This window comes from Apteryx mantelli, chromosome 3 (genome assembly GCF_036417845.1).
Source record: "Apteryx mantelli isolate bAptMan1 chromosome 3, bAptMan1.hap1, whole genome shotgun sequence".
NCBI lineage: Eukaryota > Metazoa > Chordata > Aves > Apterygiformes > Apterygidae > Apteryx > Apteryx mantelli.
This window is the reverse complement of record NC_089980.1, coordinates 58,131,217-58,157,551: the sequence shown is the minus strand read 5'-3', so window position 1 is coordinate 58,157,551 and position 26,335 is coordinate 58,131,217. Positions and strand designations below refer to the sequence as shown.

The 26,335-nt window shown below is 38.3% G+C and overlaps 1 protein-coding gene across 1 annotated transcript in view; it reads right to left on the bottom strand.

The window, feature by feature from the left end:
* Positions 1–2,007: 2,007 nt before the first annotated feature.
* The window catches only part of KCNK1 (potassium two pore domain channel subfamily K member 1), a 36,730-nt gene continuing 12,402 nt past the window's right edge, over positions 2,008–26,335 (bottom strand). Inside the window, exons 2-3 of the mRNA XM_013946043.2 lie at positions 7,894–8,289; positions 2,008–4,921 (exon numbers count right to left, since the gene is read on the bottom strand). Of these exons, the coding sequence (XP_013801497.2) occupies positions 4,662–4,921; positions 7,894–8,289 (656 nt within the window). The 3' untranslated portion in view covers positions 2,008–4,661. The remainder of the gene's footprint in view (positions 4,922–7,893; positions 8,290–26,335) is intronic.

Below are 26,335 nucleotides of genomic sequence, written 5' to 3'. Positions count from 1 at the left end.
TAGTAGGGTTCACCTTTCTCTTTCCAGACAGCCTGGAATCCAGGAAGGGAGGCAGCCAAGGGGTTGACCAGCAAAGTGAAATGTTTTCTGCTGAAAAGCCTCAAGTGATACTGACTTGCACTCTTCCTTACAGGTCTGATACAATGCAGTTGCAGTAACAGAGAGCCACAGATTATAGACAAATTATGAAAGAACATAATTCTATTGAATTTAGTTTCAGATTAATTTTGTCCATATCCTTCCTCTTTCCTTCTTCTAGAATTATTTTTCGCTTACTCATAGTGAAAAGGAATGAAGTCCGGTGAAAACTACGTAGTCACATAACAGACTGTCAGGATGATTTTGTTCTGACATTCAATCATTCTGATTTATGCTTTCCCTCACGACAAGCTTTGCACTATGCCACTCAGGAGGATGGACTGTCAGCCTTCGCACCTGCTCCCAGGCATACTTTTCCTCCTCATTATCTAAATCTGTCATTTGGCCCAAATGTCCACATGTAAAGTAGATTTTGTTAGAGAATGACTCTGACACAGCAGCATCATGACCAGTAAAATAACTCTGCGTTATAGCACTCATAATCAGTGGCAACATGATGACTTTTCAAGATAATAGGGACAAGAAATCCATGGTCAAAAGCAAGTAGAATGATAACTTAGGAAGTGATGAGACTAACAATTTATGCATTAAAAATGACACATATCAAATACTTAATATGCATTAGTAAGCATGCAAATTTGCAGAGGTTGTCATGATGATTTCAAAAATTATTTCTTTTTGAAAAAAGCTACATGAAAACAAACACCTTTTTGGGCTTCCTAGGAGCTTTTTAATACATGCTATAATAATGAACATTACTAATGGAACTCTTTACAGAGAAGAGAAACCCTCTTTTGAACTAGTGTACATCTAGAACAACACTGCTTCCAGTTTAGTAACTTTATTTTGCTTCAGTGGAAAGCAGGATCTAGAACAAATGACAATGGGATAGCATTAGGATAGCAATGTTTTTAGCAGCTGGGAATCTTGCATACCTACGGTTCATCTCAATATGCTCCCAACTAGCATTTACAAAGCTAATGGTAATGCAGGGTTGCAAAATTTAGTATCGATGAAAGGGTTTTATAATTGTTCCTACCTACCCAGAGGACAGCAGTGTCCAAGGAACAAGCCCTTTCAGGAGACTGTCCCATGGGGCACAGTGCTCCATGCATTACTGCTATCCCATCTGGTAACTGCAAAGCACTCATCCTGAAACTGCCTTGTGGGAAGGGCACAGTGACTCTAACTCCTTTCAACCTTCAGCCAGACTCGTGTTCACTTGCACAAGGATCACCAATGTGTCATTGGTGATCTTTGGGAAGACCTTGGGGAACAGGACATGTTCTTGATTATGGCCCAGGTCCAAAACAAAAAGCTCTAGTAGGTTCATTCATTTTCTTTCCCCCAACATGACTGAGTAGCCTGCCATTTCTTTCTTTGAGACAGTAACAAAATTAAGCTATATTTAATGACTGAAAGACAAACAAAGAGAAGATGGAAAATGTCATCTTCAGGACAGCAATAAAGCTAATGGGATATGTGCCTGGACCAACTGAAGGTAGGAGAGTAGTTAGGTGGGGATAAGACCTAGACAATTTTCTTCCACGTAGACACATAGAAGTCCCTTGTTCACTTTCTGACTACCTCTTGCTACTTTTTTTTTTTGGCACTTTTGTTTTCTTACCTGTGTTCTCCATTTTAGTTTACATGCACCAGCTTCACAGTTTGCCTTCAGGATAGATATCCATTTTATACAAAGGTCCTTGCTGCACAATAATCTTTTTTCTTCTAATCTGGATTCTTGTTTTTACCATTCTGATCTTGTGTGTTGGTGTCACATGAAGATGTAAAACTGGTAGAATATGGAGCTTATCATCTTCATCAGTGCTACTGATAACTGGCAATGACAGTTTTTTATTAATTTCCTCAAATACTGGAGTAGTTATTTTATAAAGACAAGATAAATGTTATGCCACTATTATTTTATTTGCTATAATCAGTCAGCATCCAAAACAAAAACACACACACACTTTGGAATGCTTTTTCTATAGAAATAATCAATACAATATTAAGCTACCATCAATATCAAGATTGGGTAACACACTCTGGCATTAATGGTCCCTCCTTAAGTTGAGGAAGGGTAACTAAAGGATGCATAATCTTGCCAAATGCAAACATGATTTTGCACAGTATGCACAAACACACAATGCTAAAGAAAATACTCCCCACTTCATAGTGCAGGCAGCCAAAAGCTGAGTTTATTTAAGTTTAGAATAACAAATATTCACCTACATCACAGTATACTTAGTTTATCACTTCTGCTTTGAATTCTGTGCTTTCATTTCAAGTGTCTATATTTTGCAATTGTGTACACGCTGCAAAATTATCTTGGAATATCATTTAGCATCTGTGCATAATTGCATATCCATTTCTTTAGAGCTTAATGCTACACTGAAATTAAAAGAAGTCTTGAATTTTTAGGTATTGGAGACAATCAATAAAACTCCACTAAAAAAAACAGTATAAATGTTTCTTGTAGTACAGTGCTCTTAATCTTATGCCAATGTCACTTTAATGACATAGTTTTCAATTATTCCTCATATAAAGAGAAGTCTATGAAAAAAAATTATCTAAAATGCCATTCCTAAGTCAGTTAAACTCTGAGTTATGATATATGTACAGTATATAAATATACTTTTGTATATATGTACATATATATTGGCTAACATTCATTATAAATAGAACTGTCTTAACTTAAGCAGTATAAAAATAGCCACTTTCCTGGGAACATGCAAACACAGTATGCTTTCACCTAATCTAGAACACCCAAAACAACCAAAACCTTTAGCTCTGGTTCTTACAAATATAAATTTTAATTGAAGACTTTTAGCTGATTTAACCATAAAGTATTTTTTTGAGTAGAGATATAAAGTCTGTTTGATGCTAGCTATAATTAAGCTCAAATACAGTACATTTTGGGTAATTTACTTTCAAGTATTTTTCCCACGTGAGCTAAATCTAGACACAATGCAATTTTTTGTTTTGCTTTTACACTAGAATATTGATGATCAGCTCTAAACACTAAAAGTCAAAGTACAGGCAACCTGGCATGCTTGCACTGCAGGGAAAAGGCTCTCCTCTACACTATTCATATGTGGGAGGCTGCCCTAATATGGCTATTTGTGCTCCAGATCCTTTGTCCATTGCAAAGCAATTAGCAAAATACTCATTTTGTAGATTCTTAAGGCCAGAAGAGAGTACTATGACCATCTAGTCTCACCTCCTGCTCACTGAAATTCACTGAGATCCCTGCGTTCAGCACAGTGACTGGTAGCTGGACTAAAATGCCTCTCTATTACAGCCAAAGAGATTCCATCTCCGGAAGTTGAGTGGGGTCTTGGCTTCTTAGTGACTTTTCCCAACGGGAAAAAATTTCGGTTCCATCTGAACCAAATGTGACATTTTTCCTTTTTTCTTGCCATATGAAAAACTGAAAAATTGTTTGTTTTGCCCCGAAACATTCTGTTCTCCTCCCAACGAAGTGCTCTGAGTACTTGTTAGAAAAGCAAAAGAAGACAAAGGGCTACCTACATTCATGAAGTTGACACTGCTTCTCCATTTACCTAACAGCTCGGTGGAGAGCACACACTGGCCTGGACTGTGGAAGAAATTGGGCTGAGTCCTTCCTCTGCTGAACAGATTTCATCCCTCTCCCAGGATAATGCCTTAAGCAGGTGATTATGCTGAACATGGCATGTACTGAATTTCAGTTCTCTTGTTCATACTGTTCCACTTATTTAAATAAATTATTCCTATCCATTTCAGAGGAGAGGACTGAAATGCTGCTGTCTCCCTTCCCTAAAACCCTGTCTCATGCAGCACTTTGAGCTGGTCTTACTACCTCTGAGCTCACGGAAGTGTTTTACACAAAGTAAAACAGCATCAGCAAGAAGACTCGAGGCACACACTCTTCAAGCTGGCATTATTCTTGTGATCAGGGGACCTTTAAAAGAAACAGGAAATTTGAATGTAAATGCCCTGAGCAGAGGAGGAAACTGAGCCTTGTTTTTTAATTCCTATTGTTTGCACTTGGATGTTACTGGGTAATAGAGGGATGATCTAGATACTTCCCTCCAGCAGGCTGGTAGATATTGCTCTAGACATGTTTTCCAGATGAAGATATTTGTTGTGTTTGGATTAAATCTGTGACTACTTGTGAGACAGAAGTGCATGTCACAATTTGCTATTTCACCCAGTTCCAAGACAGGGCATGCAACTAAATGAGTTCGACGTCAGTGAAGGCCTGCTCTCCTAAATATGTTGCATGAGGTTGCTTGTGCGAGCCCTTCTCTCTGGCACCTTTGAAAGCAGTACACCTAACTCCTTACTCTTCAAGCAAAATGGCCTAAAGTTCCCAGCCACATCCTACATTGTTTTTCCCTGTTCTCCCAGGGTGGCTCCCACAGTTTTTCTAAAAGTCCTTCCTATGTCGAAAGTGATGAATCCCTGTTAAAGTAGCACAGTCTTCCAGCTTTTATATTTTTGTAAAAGAAGAGGCATTCTATTTCTTATGGTAAGTAGCATAAATGCACCAAAACAATGGTTTGGATGCCCCTGTATTAATTGTTTATAGAGCTGTCATTGGAGGTTGGGGACTGAGAAGTCACAAAAGGCTCATTTGCCTTCTGATCCTCCTTCATGGAGGTCGCTTGGTCTGAGATGGAAGAGAAGGAGAGCTGGTCATGTTCCATTATATGCACTTGGTCCTCTTCCTTGTCCTTCTTCACATAAAACAATTTCCTAAACTTTTTGAGCTCATGGAGTTCACAGAAAGTCTCGAGAACCACCAACATTGCGATAAGCCCCAGCAACAGATAACCTAGGAATGAAAAAAGTGCTTTAATTATTAGCAAATAAAGTGGGGATGAAACAGTTTTAAACCTGTAGCTCTTCCCACCCCTATCTTCTTTATGACCCAGTTTCAAAGTTTTGTAACTCACTTTGGACTGTCAAATCCTTTTTTGCCTTTTTCATTCTACAACCAACAAGGCCCCAGATAATTAAAAAAAAGGTAATGTTAGTGGGTTTAGTTCTGTTGCAACTGTACATGAGAAAAATATGTAATAGCATTCAATCAATCAGAATATTAGAATTTTATCACAGGTACTCTCTCTCATGTATTTATGAGCTTCATGATTATGTGCTCTTCAAAGTTTTTTTCCCCCCTTATTATTACTTCATGTTTCAAACAGAAGTAAAAATATGGCAGGTAAATATAGTTATTTGTTGTTTGTACCAGCTTAGCAGGACAAATCACTTATTTCATGAACGTTTTTGAAGTATTTTCATTTTAAATTATAGGAATAAAACTGACATTGTGAAATAAGTGGAAAAACAAAGAACCTAGAAACATGTACAAAAGCAGTAAAAACAAAATTCAGAATTACTGTAAAATTACTGCTGTGGTTTTTAAAAACCTGACAAAGTTTCTACTACATCTGATGAAACCTTGAAGATTATTTGCAAAATTTTACTAACAGTATATATACTATCCAATCGTGCTCATGTTACTTAAATAACATTAGTGATGACTTCAGTGATGTACTGACTCTGACTAGTTAGCTCTCATGGACTGTCACTTTTGGAAACCTAACTTTGCATGGTTACAGCTCACTATGTTCTTCTGTTTCCTCTCCAAACGCTTGTATCTAGAATTTCAAGGAAGGTGTTAAAATGAGCAATTCTTAATTTCTGTGTTATCATTAGGTCCCTGTGATTGATCCTTCAAATTAACAATAGGCACGACTACCTTAATATTTTATCATTTCACTGAGTAAATCAAGTAAAGCTGAGTGCATAATAAATCACACGAAGCTGAATGCATAATGAGTACAATATACTCTTCCAAAGACTGAGCATTAAATGTGCTGAAAGATCAACACAGATTAATTATTATAATCTGCATACGGATGCTTTGTTACCAAAAGGCATAAATATTTTACATGTAATTACAGATTATAGGTACTTCACTGACAATAACACTTCTCTGTCTTCCAGGAGCACCATCAAATCAATACTGCAATACCAGGTACTGATCTAAATCAACATTACAGCTAAAATTTATGAATTGTTTTTAAGCTTTACCTCATGAAATCAAATGGGAGCTATGCATTAGTCCAGGGAGGAAATGACAAAGCTATGCCAATTAAAAGGCATCTATAAATCTACACTAAGAATTTTGTAATTATTTCTGAAACGCGGTCCAGCTGATCACCACTTGATTTAGTAGGAGACTTGTATTTTTCCATTAATTCTTGAAAAGTCTATAGCACTCATTAAACATTTTCACATACAGATCTTGGTGAAATTCTTGGCCAGAACTTTTCTTGGAGAAAATACAGATTCAGAAAGAGTAAAACATTTTATACATACTGTTTCATTCCTTGAATTGTTCACATAAAACAAGAAAGAATAATCCACAGTTATCATTTTAAAATATTTAATTTCACACTTTTGAAATACATCACTGACTAAAAATTGCCTTTTTCTTTTAGATTTTCCTTCAATTTATTACTTAAATATTCCAAAGCTTGAAACTGAAATAAAAGTCTGTCTTTGTCCAAAAATGGAATCTTTGACTTTACAGTTAACAGGAAAAAAAAATCAGAAGAGAGAAGGATTTGATCCACAATGCTTGCTTTTGCTTTTCATTTTTCAGAACTGCTAGAATTTTAAAAGGCCTTCATTATGCAAGGCTCTGTCGCTATTCACTTCATAATTTAGCATCCCCAAATTAACTCTGCAGATCAGCAGAGTAATAATTAAAAGCTACTGATGATGAGATAAACAAGCTTGGGAGAGGGGGGAAAATCTGCAATGAGGATGGGCCTGGCAAGAGGCTGAAGAGAAAGTGAAATGTTTTCCTGGCTAGTTGAAGGCACTGCTTCAACACATGCAAATTCAAGACATGAACTGTTAATAGATAAAATGCAAAACCAAATTAACAGACATTTTGTCTAAATTAAGATTGCTGGATCATGTATAGGAGCACAGTATACTAGTCTAAGAAATGGACCTGGCAGGAGAGGTTTATTTTGGCCATTTAGATCTTTTAATCAGTATTTCTGAAGATCCAGAACTGCGCAGACTGAAGCCCTATCAGAAAAACTGTTATCGTCTCTGGAGAATATTGCACTCAGCATATTTATTCAGAATGTCAACACACAGCCAGTTTTTTTAGCTCTATTCTTTGATCAAATCACTGATCACTGTGCCTCTCTTCTGTGTCAACCATAATTAAACAGTTTTATTGTTTAAATTTAATGTACATAGCCTTGCTTTTTTACTATTCTCAGTTTACTTCTCTCTCTGACAGTTGGTATGTCCCAATGCCAGCCTCAGCTACCTTCTGTTACAATTGGAGTAAGAAACTCTGTTCTTCTGCCTCATTTCCCTTTGCTCCTTGATTCATCTCTGGCCACCTGTTGTCTCACCTTCATGAGATGACCTTAAGTCACACAGACCATCTTCTGGCTCTGTGATGCACTGTGAAATCTTAGTCCCTGACATGATCCTAAGCATTTTCATAATAACGACAGTAATACTGGTAATTTTTTTTTCATTATTAATAGGAGACCTGCCAGCTGTGATTTAGCACAAAGGGATTCTATTTTCAGCTTGTTCTTTCTTAACTAAGAAAACTGATCTTATTTAAAACTCTCCTCTTTGCACAGTTGGCTACAGTGCCCAGTTTGCTAGCAGGCAACTAGCAAAACCGCTGCAGTTGATGGAGGGAAAAGAAAAAGCCCAGAAAACTTTGATAGCATACATAAATGTCAGTTTGACACTTACACGTAATTCCAATTTTATACAGCTCTCGGAATTTTTGATTGTAGCCTTCTCCCGGCACATAGTCTCCAAGGCCAATGGTGCTCAGGGAAATGAAACAAAAGTAAAAAGATTCCAAAAAATTCCAGTCATCTTCCAGAACAGAGAATATTGCTGCTGGGATAAAGAAAAAGCACGAGACAGTGATGAACCCAAGGACCACGGCGTGGATAATTGCAACAACCTGCTTGGAGAAGCCCCAGCGAATGTGGAAATATAGTACAGGCCGCCTGGTGACATAAACAATGATGCGCTGCACCACTGCTGTCAGGAAAAGCAGTGTAAAAGGGATCCCGATAACTGAGTAGATGATGCAGAAGGCCTTTCCTCCATCAGATAAAGGCACTGTGTGTCCATAACCTGGAATAAAACAGAGGAAAGGCATGGAAAAAGCTTGAAATTGAAACTGAAATAGATATGTGCCAAAGCTGGGACTGCACGTACCAATTCAACACTGGTTGTATTTTGTGAGACAAAGAACCGCTCCATTATTGCTAGATCTAAACTCTGTTATTCTTGATAAATGCTATTCAAAGAAGGTCGCTTTTAACCAGGCATACAGCCAAATTATTGGTGCTAAACAAGTAAAAATCCAGAAGGATTTTTATACTTCAAAATTGTGAACATAATTGTATTAAACCTTATTTTGGAGGAGGTGGTAGTGCCTGGTCAGGAGCAGGGAACCTATGCCAGGAAATGTGTGTTCTACTCTAGGTTCTTCTGTCTTCCCTTTTGTTTAGATTTGCCACGTCATGCAACTTTTTCTTTTTCCTACTTTGTCAATTGGGACAATATATACTTCAGAAGGGTGTTCCTAGATCTACTTTGTAGTAAAACATTCTAAAAACTTTTATGAAAAGAATTTAAATTGCAAAGAAGTATTATGATTGGCATTCCACACTATACATTTCCATACTTCTACAAGGTGTTTAGGTGATAATCCACTGAAGATATTTAAAAGCAGAACAAACATTTCCAGAGTAAAAATCTCATATTTGCATTGCAACTAGACTTTCTGTCTAGTCATTTATGTATAACAAATATCAATACTTACGTATTAGAAATATCAATATAATCTATTTAGAGTATAGAAATGTATCCACTGTTGTACAGGCTGATCACGGCCAGCAATCTTTATTTCACAAAGGTGTACAATTACACTTGTATACAGTGCAAGCAGCTACGCTTCCAAAGCAACCTATGCCAGACAGCTTGGTTTTAAATGTAAATCACAGGCGCAGAAAAGAACAGTAAATGCAGCATAAACCAGGAATGCTTTCTTCTGTTTGCCAACCAACAAAATGAGTATTTTGTTTTCGCTGCAGCAAGGAAGAGGAAATCTTTTGAAATCTAGTTTGGGTAGTCACAGCTCTTGAGGTTTGCACTGCAAGCAAGCACAGACAAGCCCTACTAATTCTGCAGCCCCAAATCTGCTAGCTCACTCAGGTTATCTTAGTGTTGTACAATGAAGCATTTTCTAGAGCTGCTGCAGCTAGCTGTGCTGAGGAAGCTCACTCTGACCTAGGCCAGTCTGCCCAGCATGGCACCGGACCAGACAGCCCCTAAGCGCTTCCTGGGAACCCCCTGCCTGCTCCCTTGTGAAACCGGCTACTCAGCATGCCCTTTTAGGTTTTACATGAGCACAAAAGGTTTCCCCTCTAGATTAATGAATTTAATAGTAGAAATACTGACCTTTAAAGTTTTCCAGAAGGGTAAACAAAGCAAATGGTCTTTTTCCTTAAGATATATAGAGACATTTCTAGATAATGAAGGACATGCCAAATGTCTTACCATTCCAACATACAAAGTCATGAGAATAGATCTGTGAGGTGTAGTTTCTCCATATTAGCTAACCTGACAGGAATCTTCAGTTGCATTTGAATTTTAATATTATGAATAATCTATCCAAGTTCAGTCTTTTGAACCTCAGAAAAATATTACAGGGGTATTTCTTTTAATGTGGAAAATTACCCAAATCCATTATATATCATTAAGGACTTTAAACACGCTAAATTGTCTAACAATTCCTATTTTGTGCTGTTTACAGCACCTGTCCCATTTTTGCCACCATCTTCTATTCAGCTTTCAAAACAACTGAAAAACTAAGGATTATTTTAAGCACAAGGTGGGGAGGGGGGGAAGGGGGGAAAGTAATATATGGCTTTTTCATGCTCACCTTCTGTTTGTTATGTCCTTTTTGAGATGAGGGAACCAGAACTGCACTCAGAAATCTCAGGTGCAGCTGAATCATAAATTTATACTGTGGCAAAGACTATTTCTGATTTTGTTCTCCTCTCCATCGCTAATAACCCCTGACATCCAACTGGCTTTTCTGGCTACTGCTGAACACTGAGTTAACATTTTCTTGTAACTGTCTACCAGAACACCAGGATCTTGCTCTTGAGAGGCATCCATCAGTGCAGACCCCATCACTTCATATGTGAAACTAGGATTACTTTTGCTGTGCATCACTTCACATTTTATCTGTATTCACCTTAAAGTGCCACTTTATTGTCCAGTCAGACTGCAATTCTTCCATCATCCTTACTACCTTAAATAAATATAGTGTCTTTAAACTTTGTTACCTCACTGTTCATCCCCTTTTCCAGGTCATTTATGAATACGTTGAATAGCACAGCTCCCAACACAGGCCTCTGAGGAACAGCCCTTGTGACTTTCCTCTATTTCAAGAACTAACCATTTTCCCCTACTCTGTTTTCTACCTTTTTCTATCTTCTATCTATATAAGGACCCACACTGGTTGCTTAGCTCTCCAGCTCTAGGTTCAGAAGAGAAGATAGATCTGTGTCTTTGAGTTGATCATAGGGTGTCTATCACTGACTCATGTGACACATACATGGAAAAAGGCAACTGCAATACTACATCACATCAAGGCATCTTCAGTAAAGCAGAACTGGAGATGTATTAGTTGTACAAGACACAGATCGGTCCTCATCTGCAATAATCAATCTCATTTTGCATATCCAAGCTTAAGAATAAATTCACCCTGCAACGAGCACAGAGAAGAGTTACTGAAACTATCAGGGGATTAGAGACTGTTCTGTGAGAGGAAGATAAAAGTGGCTGGCTTCCTTGGCACATCTGAATGAAGACTGAAAGGTGATATAGCATCTCCCTGTTAATGCATCAGAAGACAAGCACTACCAAGGGAGAAGTGTTTTAGACGAACAATACTGCCACGCAAACAAACAGCTTTGATGTAGCCATGAATAAATTTGTTCTAGAAGTTCAAAAAATGTTTCAAAACTTCAGAGTAGAGTTTTGGAACAGCCATCCAGTGTCAGTACTGGGGGAAGAACCCAGCCATGTTTAAGATGGAGCCTGATGAAGCTCGATAACTAATGATAACTAATGTGATGAGCAGAAATTGAGCTTGTAGACTCAAACTCCCTTGCAAGCTCCAGGTTCCTAAAATTACTGTATGCTTGCACTGCACAATTAATCCAAACTTTCAGTAATTTAAACCCAAATATCCATACCATATATGAAAAAACAAACAAACAAAACCGAAACAGGCTGATAGTGTTTTAAGTTCAAGCTCTGCTCTACCTCGGGTAGTAATCAGCTCATTTCTTAGTAAGGATGGGCTCCAGTGCTGATACCTCTAACACTTTTCCCACAATCCTTTCTGAAGGACAGGCAGAATATTCCTCCAGGTACGACCCAGAGTGCACCCAGACTCAGAGGCAAGTATAGAATCAGAAAGACTGTACCACAGGGAAATTTGCAACTAGGTTGGGCTAAGTTGGATGCTCAAACCAGTCTGCCACTTAACCAGGCTAACCCTTACTGAAATTTTCCCAGTTCACAGAAGTAGTTGAGGTGCCTGAAGCAGGCACCACCTTCTAACATCTGTTCTGCTGTTCCAGTGAGGTTGCCACATCACATGAAGGTTAGCTGCAGGGACTGTGTACCTGCTCCTCAGCTGCTAACAGTTACAGGAAATGTAATAATACAGTGTGGCTGTTAGAACAGTGAGGAGAGAATATAGGCTCAGCTCAGCCAGCAGCAGTAAGAGGATGACATCTTCCAACAGCAGTGGAAAAGAGACCAGTGTTTGCTATTCAGGATCCAGAGCCACTGCTTGGGAACAATTCTTTTGACAAGCTTGAGCAAAAAGTCACAATTTATGAGACTATGGCAAGCAGTAAGGAAAAAGACCCATTTTTTTTCCCAGCAGGAAATTGCTTATGTGACTTCTCCTAACAAAGTCTATACATCTTAGCCCTCAACCGTACAAAAGTCATTAGAAAAAAAACAGCACAGCCATACATTAGAACAGAGGACACTGGAGAACCAAGGCAGGAGACACTCCATGTCAGCGTTCAGCCATTTGCAATCTATTGCCTCCTGCCTCTGTTCAGGCGTCTTTGTTGCTTCCTCGCACTGTAACCTCTTCACGGCAGAGGCTTTCCACAATCTATTCATAAAGTGCCCTGCATATGCTCATTCTGCTAAATATTAAGTAATAAACAGTGTGCCTGTTTGCCTTTTTCAGCTGAAACCACCATGTTCAAAAGCATTACAACTGCAGTCCTAAGATTCTCTTTATTATGAGAAAAGGATGCTCACAAAAAGGGGACTATTTATATTACCTTTATTAAAACAAAGTCATTTTGTTAATCTATCAAGGAGAGGAAATGGATAGACTTGCTATGGGTGACTAGAATTAAACTGTCCATGTAGCATATCTGATAACTCAGTTACTGATTATAAAGATAGGCAAGATTTAGAGACTGCTGTATTTTGATATGTATAAGCTGAACACCAGGTAACAATTGCTCCTTTAAAATCACCGATGCTTAAAACCAAATGCTTAGATAGCCTGGCCAAACTAGAAGCAAAGTGACACCAGAGATAAAATGGTATTACTCACATAGGTATATAACACTTTCTACTGCCCATTCACACATTAGCAGTATAAAAAATTAGTCATTCTTTCAAGAAAACTCACATAAAAAAATGTGTGCAAGACTTGTAGGATTTGCCATGTTAAATAAGATCAACACTCCATCTAGCTCAGCATTGTGAGACAGACAAGCACTTGATGGTTCATATAAAGAGCAAAACCCTCAAGGGTATGGACAGTTGGGTTTCAGTTCTGCTTATAAATGGGGATTTTTTTGTTAAAAGTCATTTACTCTCCAACTTATGACTTGGAAGACTTCTATTGTTATACGTTCACATAAATACATGTAATACCTTTATCTTTTCTGATGTAATTTTGAACGTCCTCGTAATGTCCTACAAAACTGCTTATTTTTAAAAATCATTTAAAACACAAATCTTTTTACATTGATCTTGATGCAGGGAGTTATACAGGTCAATTATGTGTTCAATAAAATACTTTTCTATTTGCAGTCTTTCAAGTCAGTCTCTTGTTCTTATATTTTATAAAAATGCTTGGTCATAACTTTTCTATACTTTTCAGTCTTTTGTATCCCTCTCATGAGATTCCTCTTCCAGTTATTTTCCTCTTCCAGTTATTTTCCTCTTCTGTCTTCCCTGTATCTAACCTGCTAGGTCACTTTATGTGGACCAGAACTGATCATTGTATTCCAGGTAAGAGAGATTTTCTCCCTCCATTTTGATATATCACCACATTTTGTTCATTTTCCAGAGTCATTAGGCAGCTCACATGTCCAACTCATAACAGTCTATGTCAAACCCAGCACTATTTACAAGCATTTCGTACTAGTCTTCCACATTGCACTACCTTGGCACAAGTTGGCACTGTTTTTTTCTCATCTTGTCCTTCTCAGTTGTTGCTTTTGACCAATCTAAGTAGTTCTATGTCATTGCTACTTTGTGTCTCTTCATAGTCAGTCCCTCCTGCAGTTTATTAAGCAACTGGTCTTCTTTCTGTTAAGAAACACCAGCCTTCTTACAGATCCTTTTGTGACTCTAAATAAAACATACAGTAGCAAAGTGTAGACATGCTGCAATTGTGCGTTGTGACTCCATGATTTTGTTACCCAGCCTGGATTTCTACACAGGAGTCCCCCAGGGGCTGCCTTGAAGGGTGGGTGTGTTTGTTATAAACGGTTTTGATGTCAAGTGAGGCAAGCAAGAGGCAAACAGAGCTGTCACAGCCCTCAGTAAGCCTCCCCCAACAGTCTCTTAGGCTACGGCGATGAAACCTAGATGGTACATTCGCAGGTGGCAGCACTGGCTCTTTCTCTTGTGCCTCTGTTATGCTCTCGGGGTTTCAGCTGCCTAATATCTCTCTCACAAGAATGGGACCTCACAGCCCAGAGACCCCAGTTCCACAGGATCACAGCTCATCCCTCTCCCTGCATGCCTTAAGCAGTCAATGGTTTTGTGCTGTCCACTTGTTTCTGCCTAGCGATCTCCTCCCCTCTTTCCTCCCATGTGTTTTGTCAAGCTGCCACTCCCTCAGGTCCATTCCCCCAGCCCAAGGTGACCTGTTACACCGCTACCAGCCTATGTGGCAACACTGAGCTTCTCATGGGGAGGTCTTCAGCACACCCACACTCCGCCTAGACTCACCTACTCCGATGGCAGAGTCACGACACCCAGGCCAAACGTGGCGGCACAACATGACAAGTATGCTAGTCCCTTTTCTGATCCGAGTTAGTGTTCATGAAGAGAAGGTAGCCCTTTGAAGTCTGATCATAATCTCCAAATGCCCCAATAGATGAAGTGACTCATGTGCTGTATGTTAAAGCCATGCAAAAAATCTTCTTCATTCACCCCAAGCATAACATGACTCACTGGAATATGGTGATGAAGACCAGTAATAGTATTTACATAATTTCTACATTATTTTTGTATAAACATTTGACATGCTCCAGAATCTGTGTTAAACAGTGAAACATCCTTCTTCATAACTGGTCTCTTATCCTCTCTAAAACATAAGGGAAATGTCAGTTGATGGTATATCCAAGTGGTAGTAAGAACCCAGAAAAGTTTTTTTATTGCTAGGAGGAGCACAGCAGTAACCAAAGTGATCAGAAACTTGAACTAATGTGTTCAGATCAACAACGTTATGATTAAAGTAGATGATTAGGAAGCTTATGTAAAGTACCAAAGCTGACTGTGCCATACATTACAAGGCAAAGGTGACCTACTACATAAAATGAAAGAAATTAAACAGAAATATATGCTACATTATTACACACATCTACAAATGCCAAAGCATTGTTCAGAGTCAAATCATCTTTTGAGAAAAAGTATTTTGCTTTTGCTGCTTCTGTTAGGTGTGTGCTTGGAAGCACACAAGTGACCAGCTTTAAAAATGAGTGATAATTCTAGGCAGGTAGTTAACTAACCTTTTAGCTTGCACTGTTGCACATAAGCATCTCTTCCCTGTATTACAGATGGGAAAAAGAATTCTAAAGAACTGCGGGAAAAGACATGAAGGATAGTCTTTTGTTAAAAATGTGCAAATCAGTAGCATCATACTGCTAGAAAACATTTTTCAGAATTTTTAGTCAGAGGTTTGAGACACAGCAATGCCATTAAAACAAGATATTAAAAGAGATGTATGTCAGAAAAGGAGGGGTAAATATTAAAAGGTCAGCAATCCAGTTTTGTTAAACTCACCTGAAAGCCTTGATTTCCAATCAGGCTGAGATAAGCTACCCTATATGGCAGAAAGGAGAGAGGAAAAATCCCACCATGATGGGCATTTTTAAGCCCCAGAAATTGTTTGGATGTCACATTTTGCTACCTCCTCAGTTGAGCTAATGGAACTGTTTTGTGTGTGCAGGGGCGGGGGGGAAGGAGGAGGAGGAGGAGGACAAAGAGATGCTTTAAACTGAAGCCAGATCGTTTCATCAATTAAAAAAATTCGGGGAACGCGAGAAAGATGACATTTATTTGATTTCACAAATGAAAGCTTACAGCACAGTCCCCAAAGAGTATCATCTGCAAAATTACGGAAGTGATAAAGGGAGGGGAAGTCTCTTAAACCAGTTTTGCCACTAAAGAAAACATTCATTAACTTCATCCTCACACAGCATCAGTAAAAATAATTTAAACTTCCTTTAAAGTTATTTGATTTGGTGTTATTCCAGCTCCCTTCAATAACAATATATCCCTCAAACCTGACAAGAATGAAACTGGTAAAAACATATTTTAATAATTAAAAGTAACCACAAGGATTGGACCTTCTCAGTAACAATTTCTCACCTAATTACTTTTCAAAGTAGAATCTACTTCATTTTGCCAATTTCTATTTATATTTTCAGTGTGATATTCCAGAGATGTGTCAGGGGACTTCTTCCAAAGAAAAGAGATTCCAACACACTGATTTATATCTACTATAACTGAACATGGTTTCATTTCCTACAGCCGCCATCAGTCACCAAACCTAGAGATCACCAATTCCTCGGAACTGAAGTTCTGCTAGCTGGGTTTGGAGTCCCCTCAGAAAGGCCTGGTTCTTTAATAAGTTCACAAACGTCACCTGCTGCATCAAGAAAGGCTGAGAGGTCTTTGAACACAGGTCAGTTTTGTAATAGGATTGTATGAATAATTTGGCTGGCTGTCAGCAACATCTGAACCCACAGTATCAAGCCAATGGCATGGATATATTGGCTTGTATGTTCAAAGGCAGTTTCAAAACCATTTTCTGCCAGCATAGCTGTATGTCAGAACATTTGTATCTTGCAATGAATATAGTGCCTAACATACCTGTTCTTGCACATGAAGCAATTTCACATGCCCAAAGAAACTGAGCTAGAAACTCTGTCCACAGCTGCTGGGAAAAGGGGATGTTGATGAATGAAACTGGGGAAAACGTTTGAATGAGGACAAGGGTTATTTCCTACACTATTTATGTTAATCTATTGAGATAAACAACATGCTTGATGATCTGACATTCGTTATTCTTTAAACTGCCCACGAATTTGTACTGGTGCTGGCAAAACACGCTTAGGTTCCTGTTCTGACTTATATGACATGTGTCAGCCTAAACATCCTTTGTGCCAGTGGCTATGGCTACATATTCACATGCAACATATCCATGTTCAGACAACATGGTGATTGTTACTGGAAAAAAAAAAAAAAAAACACCCACACCCTCCAAAAAAAACCCCAACAGCTCATGCTGGGAGCAGGGGGAGCAATGATTCTAGTTTCCTACAGATTTATGTCCTTAGTCCCCTGAAAACTTATCCTTTTTCCTGAAATAAGCCTCAGTCCCATCCCCATGTCTTCTCTGGGAGCCCCACAACAAGAGACAGCATGAGTTCTTACTGGCCCAGACCTATGCACAGGATGAGACTTCTGGTGGGAAATCACTTCTGATGCAGAGCTTTGCAAAAATAATAAAAGAAATTGTATGCAGTACATAAATACTTAGCAGTATAAGAATACATTAAAATTCACTATTTAATGAATATTTTGTCTATAGTATTTTTAATAAATTTAATAAGCATTTAGAATTTAGCATGTAAACAAATACTTAAAAATAAAATAAAAATGGCTTGAAAGTATTCCATATATCGTACAGGAAATATCAATACAGTTGATATTCTTACCAGTTATTTTATACTTATTGTGCTAAGTATTGTGCCAAAACAGAGTAAAAAGATGCCCTTGGCCCAAAATCTTACAACTTTGGAATAAAATATGAGCCAGCAAGTGGACACAAACTGATAGGTAGAAAGAGAAAAAAGAAAGAGTGAGATGATACTGGGCAATGTGAGATACAACGAAGTCAAGATACCACCTGCACCACCACTGCTTAACTCGCACTTTTTTTTCTTTTTTAAAATAGGAATCACAGAAGAGAAAATACTTAAAGAAGGATTTGAAAGAAAATAATATGCTTAATCACAGAGATCTTCATTAAAAGTGGCAGCACTGGAGAGAAAACCAACAACAGGCACATGTTAAAATTCTCTTTTGAAGATTTTAAGTTCTGTCTCAAAATCAGCTTCACATTTTTTCATATATTCTCCCTTGGCCATGAATTATGCAAGGAAAATCTGAAGTGCATTAGGTCTTTTCAGGTGAATTTAACAATGGGGATCAGAACAAAAGATACATTAGGTATCTTTTTTCTTAACTACAGAAAAAAATACAGTGCCATCACCCCATAATGAGAACTCTCTTGTGTTGTCTTTTGATACTATGAAATCCACTTACAAGTTTCTAGAGTGATACCACTGTCACCATCTGCAGCTTTGCAGGCCTGGCCACTCCCAAATTACAAAGAACATTTCATAATTCCAAAATTAGGGCAGGAAAATCTTTACATTATTCATGTTTACTATTAACCCATTTCTATGATCTTCAAGGAATATTCTCTCTATTGCCAGCTGTGAAGTCTGTTGTTTGCTGCCTTTGTTCCACCCTAGCTGCCAACGCTGGAGAAATGTCTGTACTAGGAAAAATCTCTGTACTGTGTTAAGGTTGCTGGACACCTTAATATATTAAGGTGGGATATAGGAGGTTGGAAAACAGAAGTTGTGGCCTGGGCATGCCTTTACAATTTCCAGGTGTTTCAGTTATGCAGCTGGAGGAACTGTTGTCATTTTAAGTATTCATGACAAATGGTAATAAATAACCTTTTATTTATTTCTTGCGGAAAATTCTGACATACTTCATATGAATTATTACAAACCTTTTCCCTAGTTTGAAAGACATGACTATGTTGTCATTTCTACATGAGTGAAAAAAATCAGGTTCTTGAAAGGGAGTGAAAAATACCTTTGCTTTGCTGCACCTATGAGCTAGTTGCACTCATGATCCACAAACACTAATATAATAACACATTTTTCAAAAAGAAAAAAAAAAATTTCAAGCATAAATCTGGTTACAAAACAAAACAGTACAAGTACCCTGTTGTCATTTCCACCAGTAACAGAAAAACTGGTAAGTAGTATAGCATAATAAGGGTGGATCTGTAGACTGAAACAATTGGCAGTGTGCACCTAAAGTCAACATTATACATAGGGGAGCAAGCGTTTACTTCAGATTTGCTCTAATCTGTTCCCAAAGACTGAATGCCCATTAACAGTTGGGGTTAACTGTGCTTCAAGAGTGAACCTCTGAGTGTTGTTCAATCCAAAAGGAGTCCTGTTTGTGTGCTCCAAGACTGCTCCACAGTGTGAACCAAAATGAGGGGAAGTGGGAACGATCTGGAGATTTGTTTCAATAGCACACTCCTGATCTGAACCAAAACCCAACTGCAGATTCTCCCACCGAGGGTCAAGAAATCTGGCAGACTTCAGATGCCTTCAGAGTTTGAACTCTTAAGTTAACAGCACTTCTCCAGAGTCAACTCCTGGACATGTGCTCAGCAGACCCATGCCAGAACATCTTAAAAGTACAGGTCCCCATTTGGGATGTGTTTCCTCTTCTCAGGTGCAGTCCTGATTTGCTATAGTAAAGTCTTTCACCTGTAAATAGTTTGAGAATTGCCACCATGTTGCAAATATACTGGTGAAAGATAAATGATGACAGTATTAACGGTTTGTGTGGCTACCTGAACCTCAGGTCATTAATGAACACATGAGGACACTGCATAAACTGAAGGGAAATCAGGCATAACTGGGCCAAACTAAACAAATGCTAATAATTTTTACTTCTAATCCAAATATTCCACATTCCTTTTGTTGGAAAGTTCACTCATCACACCATGTGTGAGACAAGACATATATAAAGGATTACAGTCTGATGGGCATAATGAATGGCTAGAAAGCAGTAATATTTGGATAGACATTTACTGCTGTTTTAGTCATATAGTTACTATATAATGAAGTAAGTGAAAAACATTATAACTATGCAGTAGTAAAGGCAATGCTGAACTCATTCACACACAAATGGTTAAGATCCACATGGGGTGGGGGTAATAAGGGAGAGCTCAGTACAGATACTACGCAGTAAAAGGATGTATTGTGCTGGAACTGCATAAACAGTAGATGGAATCCGCTGCAGGGGAACCAAGTACAGCCATAAGAATAAGTACAGAAATTATATATCCCTCCCACATCTGGGATGATTACTAGTTAGTGTTTGGCTCAATAACATATCTTCTCAGTAAAAGTACCAGAGAGAAATACTACTCGAAAGATAACAACTTTAAGTGGAAAACGAAAGCACTCTTTCATGTCATAGCCGGATACCGGATCTTGCTAATCCTGCCTGCATACAGTGTAAATGAGTGAAGCATACACAAACAACTCAAGGGAACTGTTACACCCTTCCAGCACAGGTCTCTAATCAGCCAGTCTATATGAAAGCACACATTCCTCCCCAGCCATCACCAAAAGGGAACCCACTGTGAGACAAAGGTGGTGGAACTATAGTTAAGGCATATATTACATTTCCAGGACCATTAAACTTGCCTTTAGAAAGGTACACACTCCACAGGAGAAGTTTGGATTCTCCAGGCTCTCAGGTGGAAAAGCTTTCCCTCTTAGCCTGTGTGAGCAGGAAACTAGATTTTCCAAACCGTAGCTGTAAGCTAAACAGGTTGTATGAAACTGTCCATTGTCAAACTCCTTTTTGTTATGACATGCTAAACCTTGATCCTGACATGAGGTATCCGTAGGCTGGACCTGCATTCCCACAGAGTCCTGCCGACTTCAATCATGTTTTTTGAAGCAACGTGTCATTAAAGACTTCATGCTCTGAGTACGCACGGCTACACAGAGCTCAAGGCAGGAACAAAGACTAAATATGTGAGTGTATTCAGCAGACAGAGCTCTGCTACACCTTTGTGGCAAAACATTCAGTCTTTAATCTTATCACAGATAATAGTCAAAAGATATGCATGCATTTCTGGGTTTACTTTTTTTTTTTAAGCTAACTACTTTTTTTCAACTAGAATTCAGTTCCTCTTAGTCATAATCTAGATTTAAGACTCTGTAAGGGTTAAACTGTAATCAAACTAGGATCCATTCGCTGTTGGGATCCCCCTCCTCCCCCCAAGACCTCTCAGTAACAGCACATTTCTAGAAATACCTATCCAAAATAAGAATATCACATCTTTAGATCTGCCTCTAGCAAATATTTAGCTTAAGCAAGGAAACGTGGATTTTGCAGCAACAGTTACTTCCATCTAATCTCAGGTTCATTTTTCAATGGAAAAAACAGGAAAAGGAAAACGACAAAAGCCTGTGGAACACAAGCCAACCAACAGGTCAAAAGCAAGATTAGACTTCCTGAGGGCTCCTCTGAGAATTCAGCAAGGAGAACTCCAATTATTGTTTTATTGGTTTACCTGCCCACTAGGCAACAGATGGTCTAAAATCTGTACCAAAGTGGGGTTCTCACCAACAGACTATTTTATTATGAATGTTTCTTGGTAGAACAAACTCCATGAGTCTCCGAAACTAAAATTTGATAGAAGAGAAATATAAATGGGCTTTAGCAAGGAAGCTTTACTTGTAGTCCTCTGAAATGTTAGGAAACAAGGTTTTGTGCTGATTTTTTGGTTAGAGTTTTCTTACTGCTATGCGTATCAGCACATGTGCAGCAGCATTCTCACCAAAATAGAGTTTTAAAGCCACTGATCATCAACATTAATATGCAATCAAAGAAACAGGTTCATGCAAAACCCTGTTAAGTAGTTCAACATTATCTTCAAGGTACTGAGAGGGGTAGAAGCCTTTCTGCAATTCTTCTTCCTGGGAATCAAACCCCTAAATATTCAGTGTAGGAAAAGAACTTAAGCTGGGAAATGCTTCAGAGATTCTGATAGACCAGGAAGGAGGAAATGACATTATCTATTAATTTAGCCAGTAGTTTGTCCATGACAGTGACAGTCTCATTACATGTGTTAATATGGTACAGAGTATGATGAGACTCTAACCTTGGCTGCAATATAAAGGTGATATCATGTCTTAAACAAGACTAATACTTCCAGATTTTGTACTTAGATACAGCAGTCTGCAACAGTGATACCAATGGAAAAAATCTGTTTTAGCAGCTGACACCCATTTAGCTTCTAACTGGCACCGAACCTGAGAGCATATATACTTTTGAACAGAGTAGCAGAAGACAGGGCTTGTTCTTTGTAGGAAAAGGTCTGGAACCATGTTTTTTTTCCATGTTGCAACTTTCTCTTCCCTCAACCCCAATTTCTCCTGTAACAGGTTTGAAAGCTCTGTCAATTACTTCAGCCTCCTACCACTTGAAAGACCTTGTTTATACACAGGGTACTATAGGGATGGAGCAGCTGCCACTGCTGAGCCTGGCACCTGTGTGGTATGGAACTCAGCTTGAAAAGAACAAAAGTCAGGTGCAGTTTACTGGCAAAAGGTTTACAAAAAATTATAATGGGCACTTGTTACCATCCCAAATATGTCTTTGATGTGTCAAAAGCCTTGAATACGTCTCAGTGGCATGTACTGTAGTACTTTAATCAGGTATCTAATTAGTGATGAGTACCTATGCAGCTTTGCTAAATTATCATTTCTTACACTGAAATGAGTCACAGTTGTTATTCTTCCTGCCATCTGGGAATAAATAGAAACAACCAGCTGCAGATTAGTATGCTTCCCACCTCCACCTCTGAAACAAAAATTGCTTTATTGTACCATCAGGAAGAACAGAGCATGAAAACAGTGAATGAAACTGGTATTGTGGGCAGTAAAGAATTACCACACAACATTAAAAAATTAGGCAATTCCAGGTTGTGGAGTTAAAATCAAATCCGCAAGCAGCATTTTTGTATTAAAATGCAACCTCACATGGAAGAAAGTATTATCTACTGAATACAGCAGGGGGATAGGAATTTATTCTCCTAATCTTGTTATTGATTTGACATATGGAACTTGGGGAAATTACTTGCACTAGCTTCCTTTTTTGGCAGAGGAAGACAGTCTTTACCTATATTTGTAAGATATTTCAGTATTCCATATTTAAAGGAATCAAACATGATAATGCATCTATGTTAAAAAAAAAATCCTATTTCTGCCTTGTATTTTAATAGCTATTTCTGAGAAATATGAAGAATTTAACAGCACACAGAGCAAAATAAAAGCAAATCAACTTAACACAGACCACTAAAAATCAGAGGATCAAATAACAAAAATACACAGCACTAAAATGCATCATTCTCCACTTCTACAGAGGTATATTGCATATGGAAAATCAAATTTTAATTAAAAAAAACCCCAAAACGTCCCACTTCTAAAGTTAAGAGACAGTGTTTACACAAAGGCTAAAGTGAAGTATGTTTTCAGATGAGCTCTCCGGCTTATTCAAAATTCTAAATCACAATTCAAAATATGATGCATGATGGTACTCTACCATCCGAATACAGGCTAGCTGAATATACTCACAGTTTCATGTTCATAATAAAACATTAATTTGCAAGACCCAATGGAGAAATACTTTTAATGCTTTGAAAGCTAGCTCATTGAACCATAAGCACATTTTATAGATATACTAGTGTTATTAAACCATTCATATGTTTAGGACATTCCATATAGTAAATAAAAATTCTGAGAACCATAAACTTGATTAGTCACACAGAAATCAGGATGGCTTAGGATAATCACAACTGTATGTCCTACCAACAAATTAAGGGAAAACAAAAGAAAAACCCATCATTGTAATTGCATGTACTATTTCTGTTCATAGGAGGAAGAAATGTAGGTTGTTTCATCTAACTAGAAGAAATTATTTAGAAACAAACTGTGATATAATATTTAAAAAAAGCAAACTGCAGACACAGAAGTTTACCAACAATGTAAAGACACAGACAGAGCAACATAAATGCTTCACCATTTTCAAATACTATATTATTTGTTTAGATTGATGGCAATTTATTTTAAAACAGTAAACATTGATTTGTTTTCTTAGAAAAGTGCCTCTTTGATGTTCTCAGAAATTCTCACAACCCTTCTGCTTCCTACAGTATGATTTTCCTAGTGAAAATACATCAGGATAACCTCCCAGGGACAGAATAAGATAGTCCTGCACACAGTGAATAGAGGCAACATTAAATCAACAGGCCAACTCGTCAAAAATGCTCCATCTGCCCAATCAGAATGCTGGACCCATTGTGTCAAAGACTGTCAACACTGATAAATGATTTTGAGTCTTATTTCCTACACCTTAAAGTAGCACAAGTATCAGAAACTGCTTAGCAACCATCCCATCTGAAAACTGAGTCATACTAAGGTTTCTCATATTCAGCACCCTCCTGTCAGTGCTTGCATTTGCAAACTCTGGCCAAAACAAAAAAAGCCAGATCAGTGTAACCTGTGACTAAGGAAAACGTGATGCTTTAAGTGGCATCTCTCAGACTTCAGTATGTGGGGGGGTAAACTGAAGATTAATTCCACAATAAAAGCTTAACACTGAACAGCCGGGGTCAGCAATTTGTAAATTGCTAGTTAACACATCTTTTCAAGGGAAGTGTTTCTTTCCAAGAGCCTGACCCCAGGAAAGCATCAAGTTTCTTATAGTTACTAATGACTAGAATTTGCAAACAGGTTACAGTGACTAAACGCAATGCATTACTGCATTACTTCCTTACTAGTTTCAAAGGCTAGGCGAGATATCAGATAACATTAGTTATCAAGTGGAAAAAAATATAAGATTCGCCTTGAGATGTCTGTGCTTAAGGTATACTGCATGGAGTCCTAGCAGGATGTAAAAATATTTTGGTGCTGGAACCTGTACTAGCAAAGAGGACACTTGTTAAAAATGTTTCAGCTTTGCTAGCTCTCATTTTAAACTTGCTTGAAATGACGCTCCTTTACAAGGGGCGGTCAGCAGTTGTCAGATACATCACCATTACAGGAAACGCGTTCTTAGGTTGCCAGCTCCTTTCCTACATCTGTTGTTAACTTGGCCTGTGCATTTTTGATTCTTTCCATGCATTCCCCAAACAGCTACATGAGACAACTGATCTAATCTAAGAGTCACTGCTGAAAAAGAAGATCCTTTCCTCTGTGTGGGTCTACCTCCTCTTAGGTTGGTTGCAGCTTATCTGACTGCAATAACTCAGAGCAAACTAATCCAGGAAAAAAAAAAGTGAATACTTTTTTTCTAGGCTGATTTGGCTTACTGTTGGGGCCTGGTCAGTGACAGACCTAGCCCAGGGGAGGAATCAGGTGTCCAAGACATCTTCCTTTCAATGGCAGAGAGGTTAGGTAGGCTCAGCCCGTTTTGTTCAATGTCACCCTGAGCATGTACAAAGAGAGGCAACCAGCAGGCTACAGCAGAGCAAACACTAACTTCTTCCCACAAAGGCTATTCATGGATTTGATACGCTATCAGCTGATAGCAACTGATATCCTGCTTGTTTTTTGCACAAAGTACACAACTGAACAATTTCCTAGATGGGTGTGGCAATATTTCTACAGTCTCCACTGAAGGAAAGGTATGGAAATGTTATTACAGACTTTTATATAGCTTCTGTAAGTCCTCATTCATGTAACTGCAACTTCCTAAAATACTATGGAGCAGAAAAAAAAAATAATACTAAAGAAAAAGAAGTTCAAACCAAGAAAATGAAAGCATGCGGAAGTGCATTTGCGGGATGGAAAAATCAGTTTTATGTATGAGAATGTGGCCTAGCAGTGGGAGCAGAGAATTGCAAGACAAGATTCACAAGCTCCTATTCTCAACTATACTAATGACTCTTACATGATCTTTCACAAATGGTTTTCTCTTTGCCTTAGTTCACCCATTTGCAAAATACATACAGAAATACCACTGTCCCACAAGATGTAGAACACGTTAACAGTGCTCTAATCAGTAAACCAGTTTCTGCTATGCACATGCTTTGGGATCTATTGATGAAAGATGGTTCAGAAATGTGACAGATTACTACCATCTCCCTCATAACATCCAAGGACATGGCCTAATACAAGGCCAAAATTGGGATCTCAGACTTCTGCTTGAGATGTTGAGAGGGTTTGTACCTTTTTCTTTTGTCAACATTTATTTCTAATGATAACTTTTAGTGTAAATGACATTTTCCTGGAAGCAGCATACACGATTCTGTCAGATAGCAATTATCCCCCCCCCCCCCCCCAAATATGACCTGAACATTCAGCTAGTTTTGATAGTATAAATAGCTGTACCTACAGGAGCATGACTAAAATAAATCTTTATTTTTTGCACTATAGATGGGCAGAATGTAAACGTGCAGAACTCCAGTAATGAAGTAAGGCAGGAGCTTGCCCTCTTATATTTACCCTTTCCCTGTCAACACAGTTGTTGTTGACTCACAGAACGTAACATCTCATAATGTTTATAGTTCTTTGCTTGCCCAACTGCAGTCGCAGCAGTGGACCAGAAGTCAAATTGAGGGGCTGGATTGCTCAATGGACATGTAAATGTATGTAGGTGAATTTAACGTTCTCTTATTCCCACACAAGAGAGCTTCAGTGCCAGATGTTAACCATTCTAAATGATTCACTGCACTGTATTCATTTCTGTTCATCAT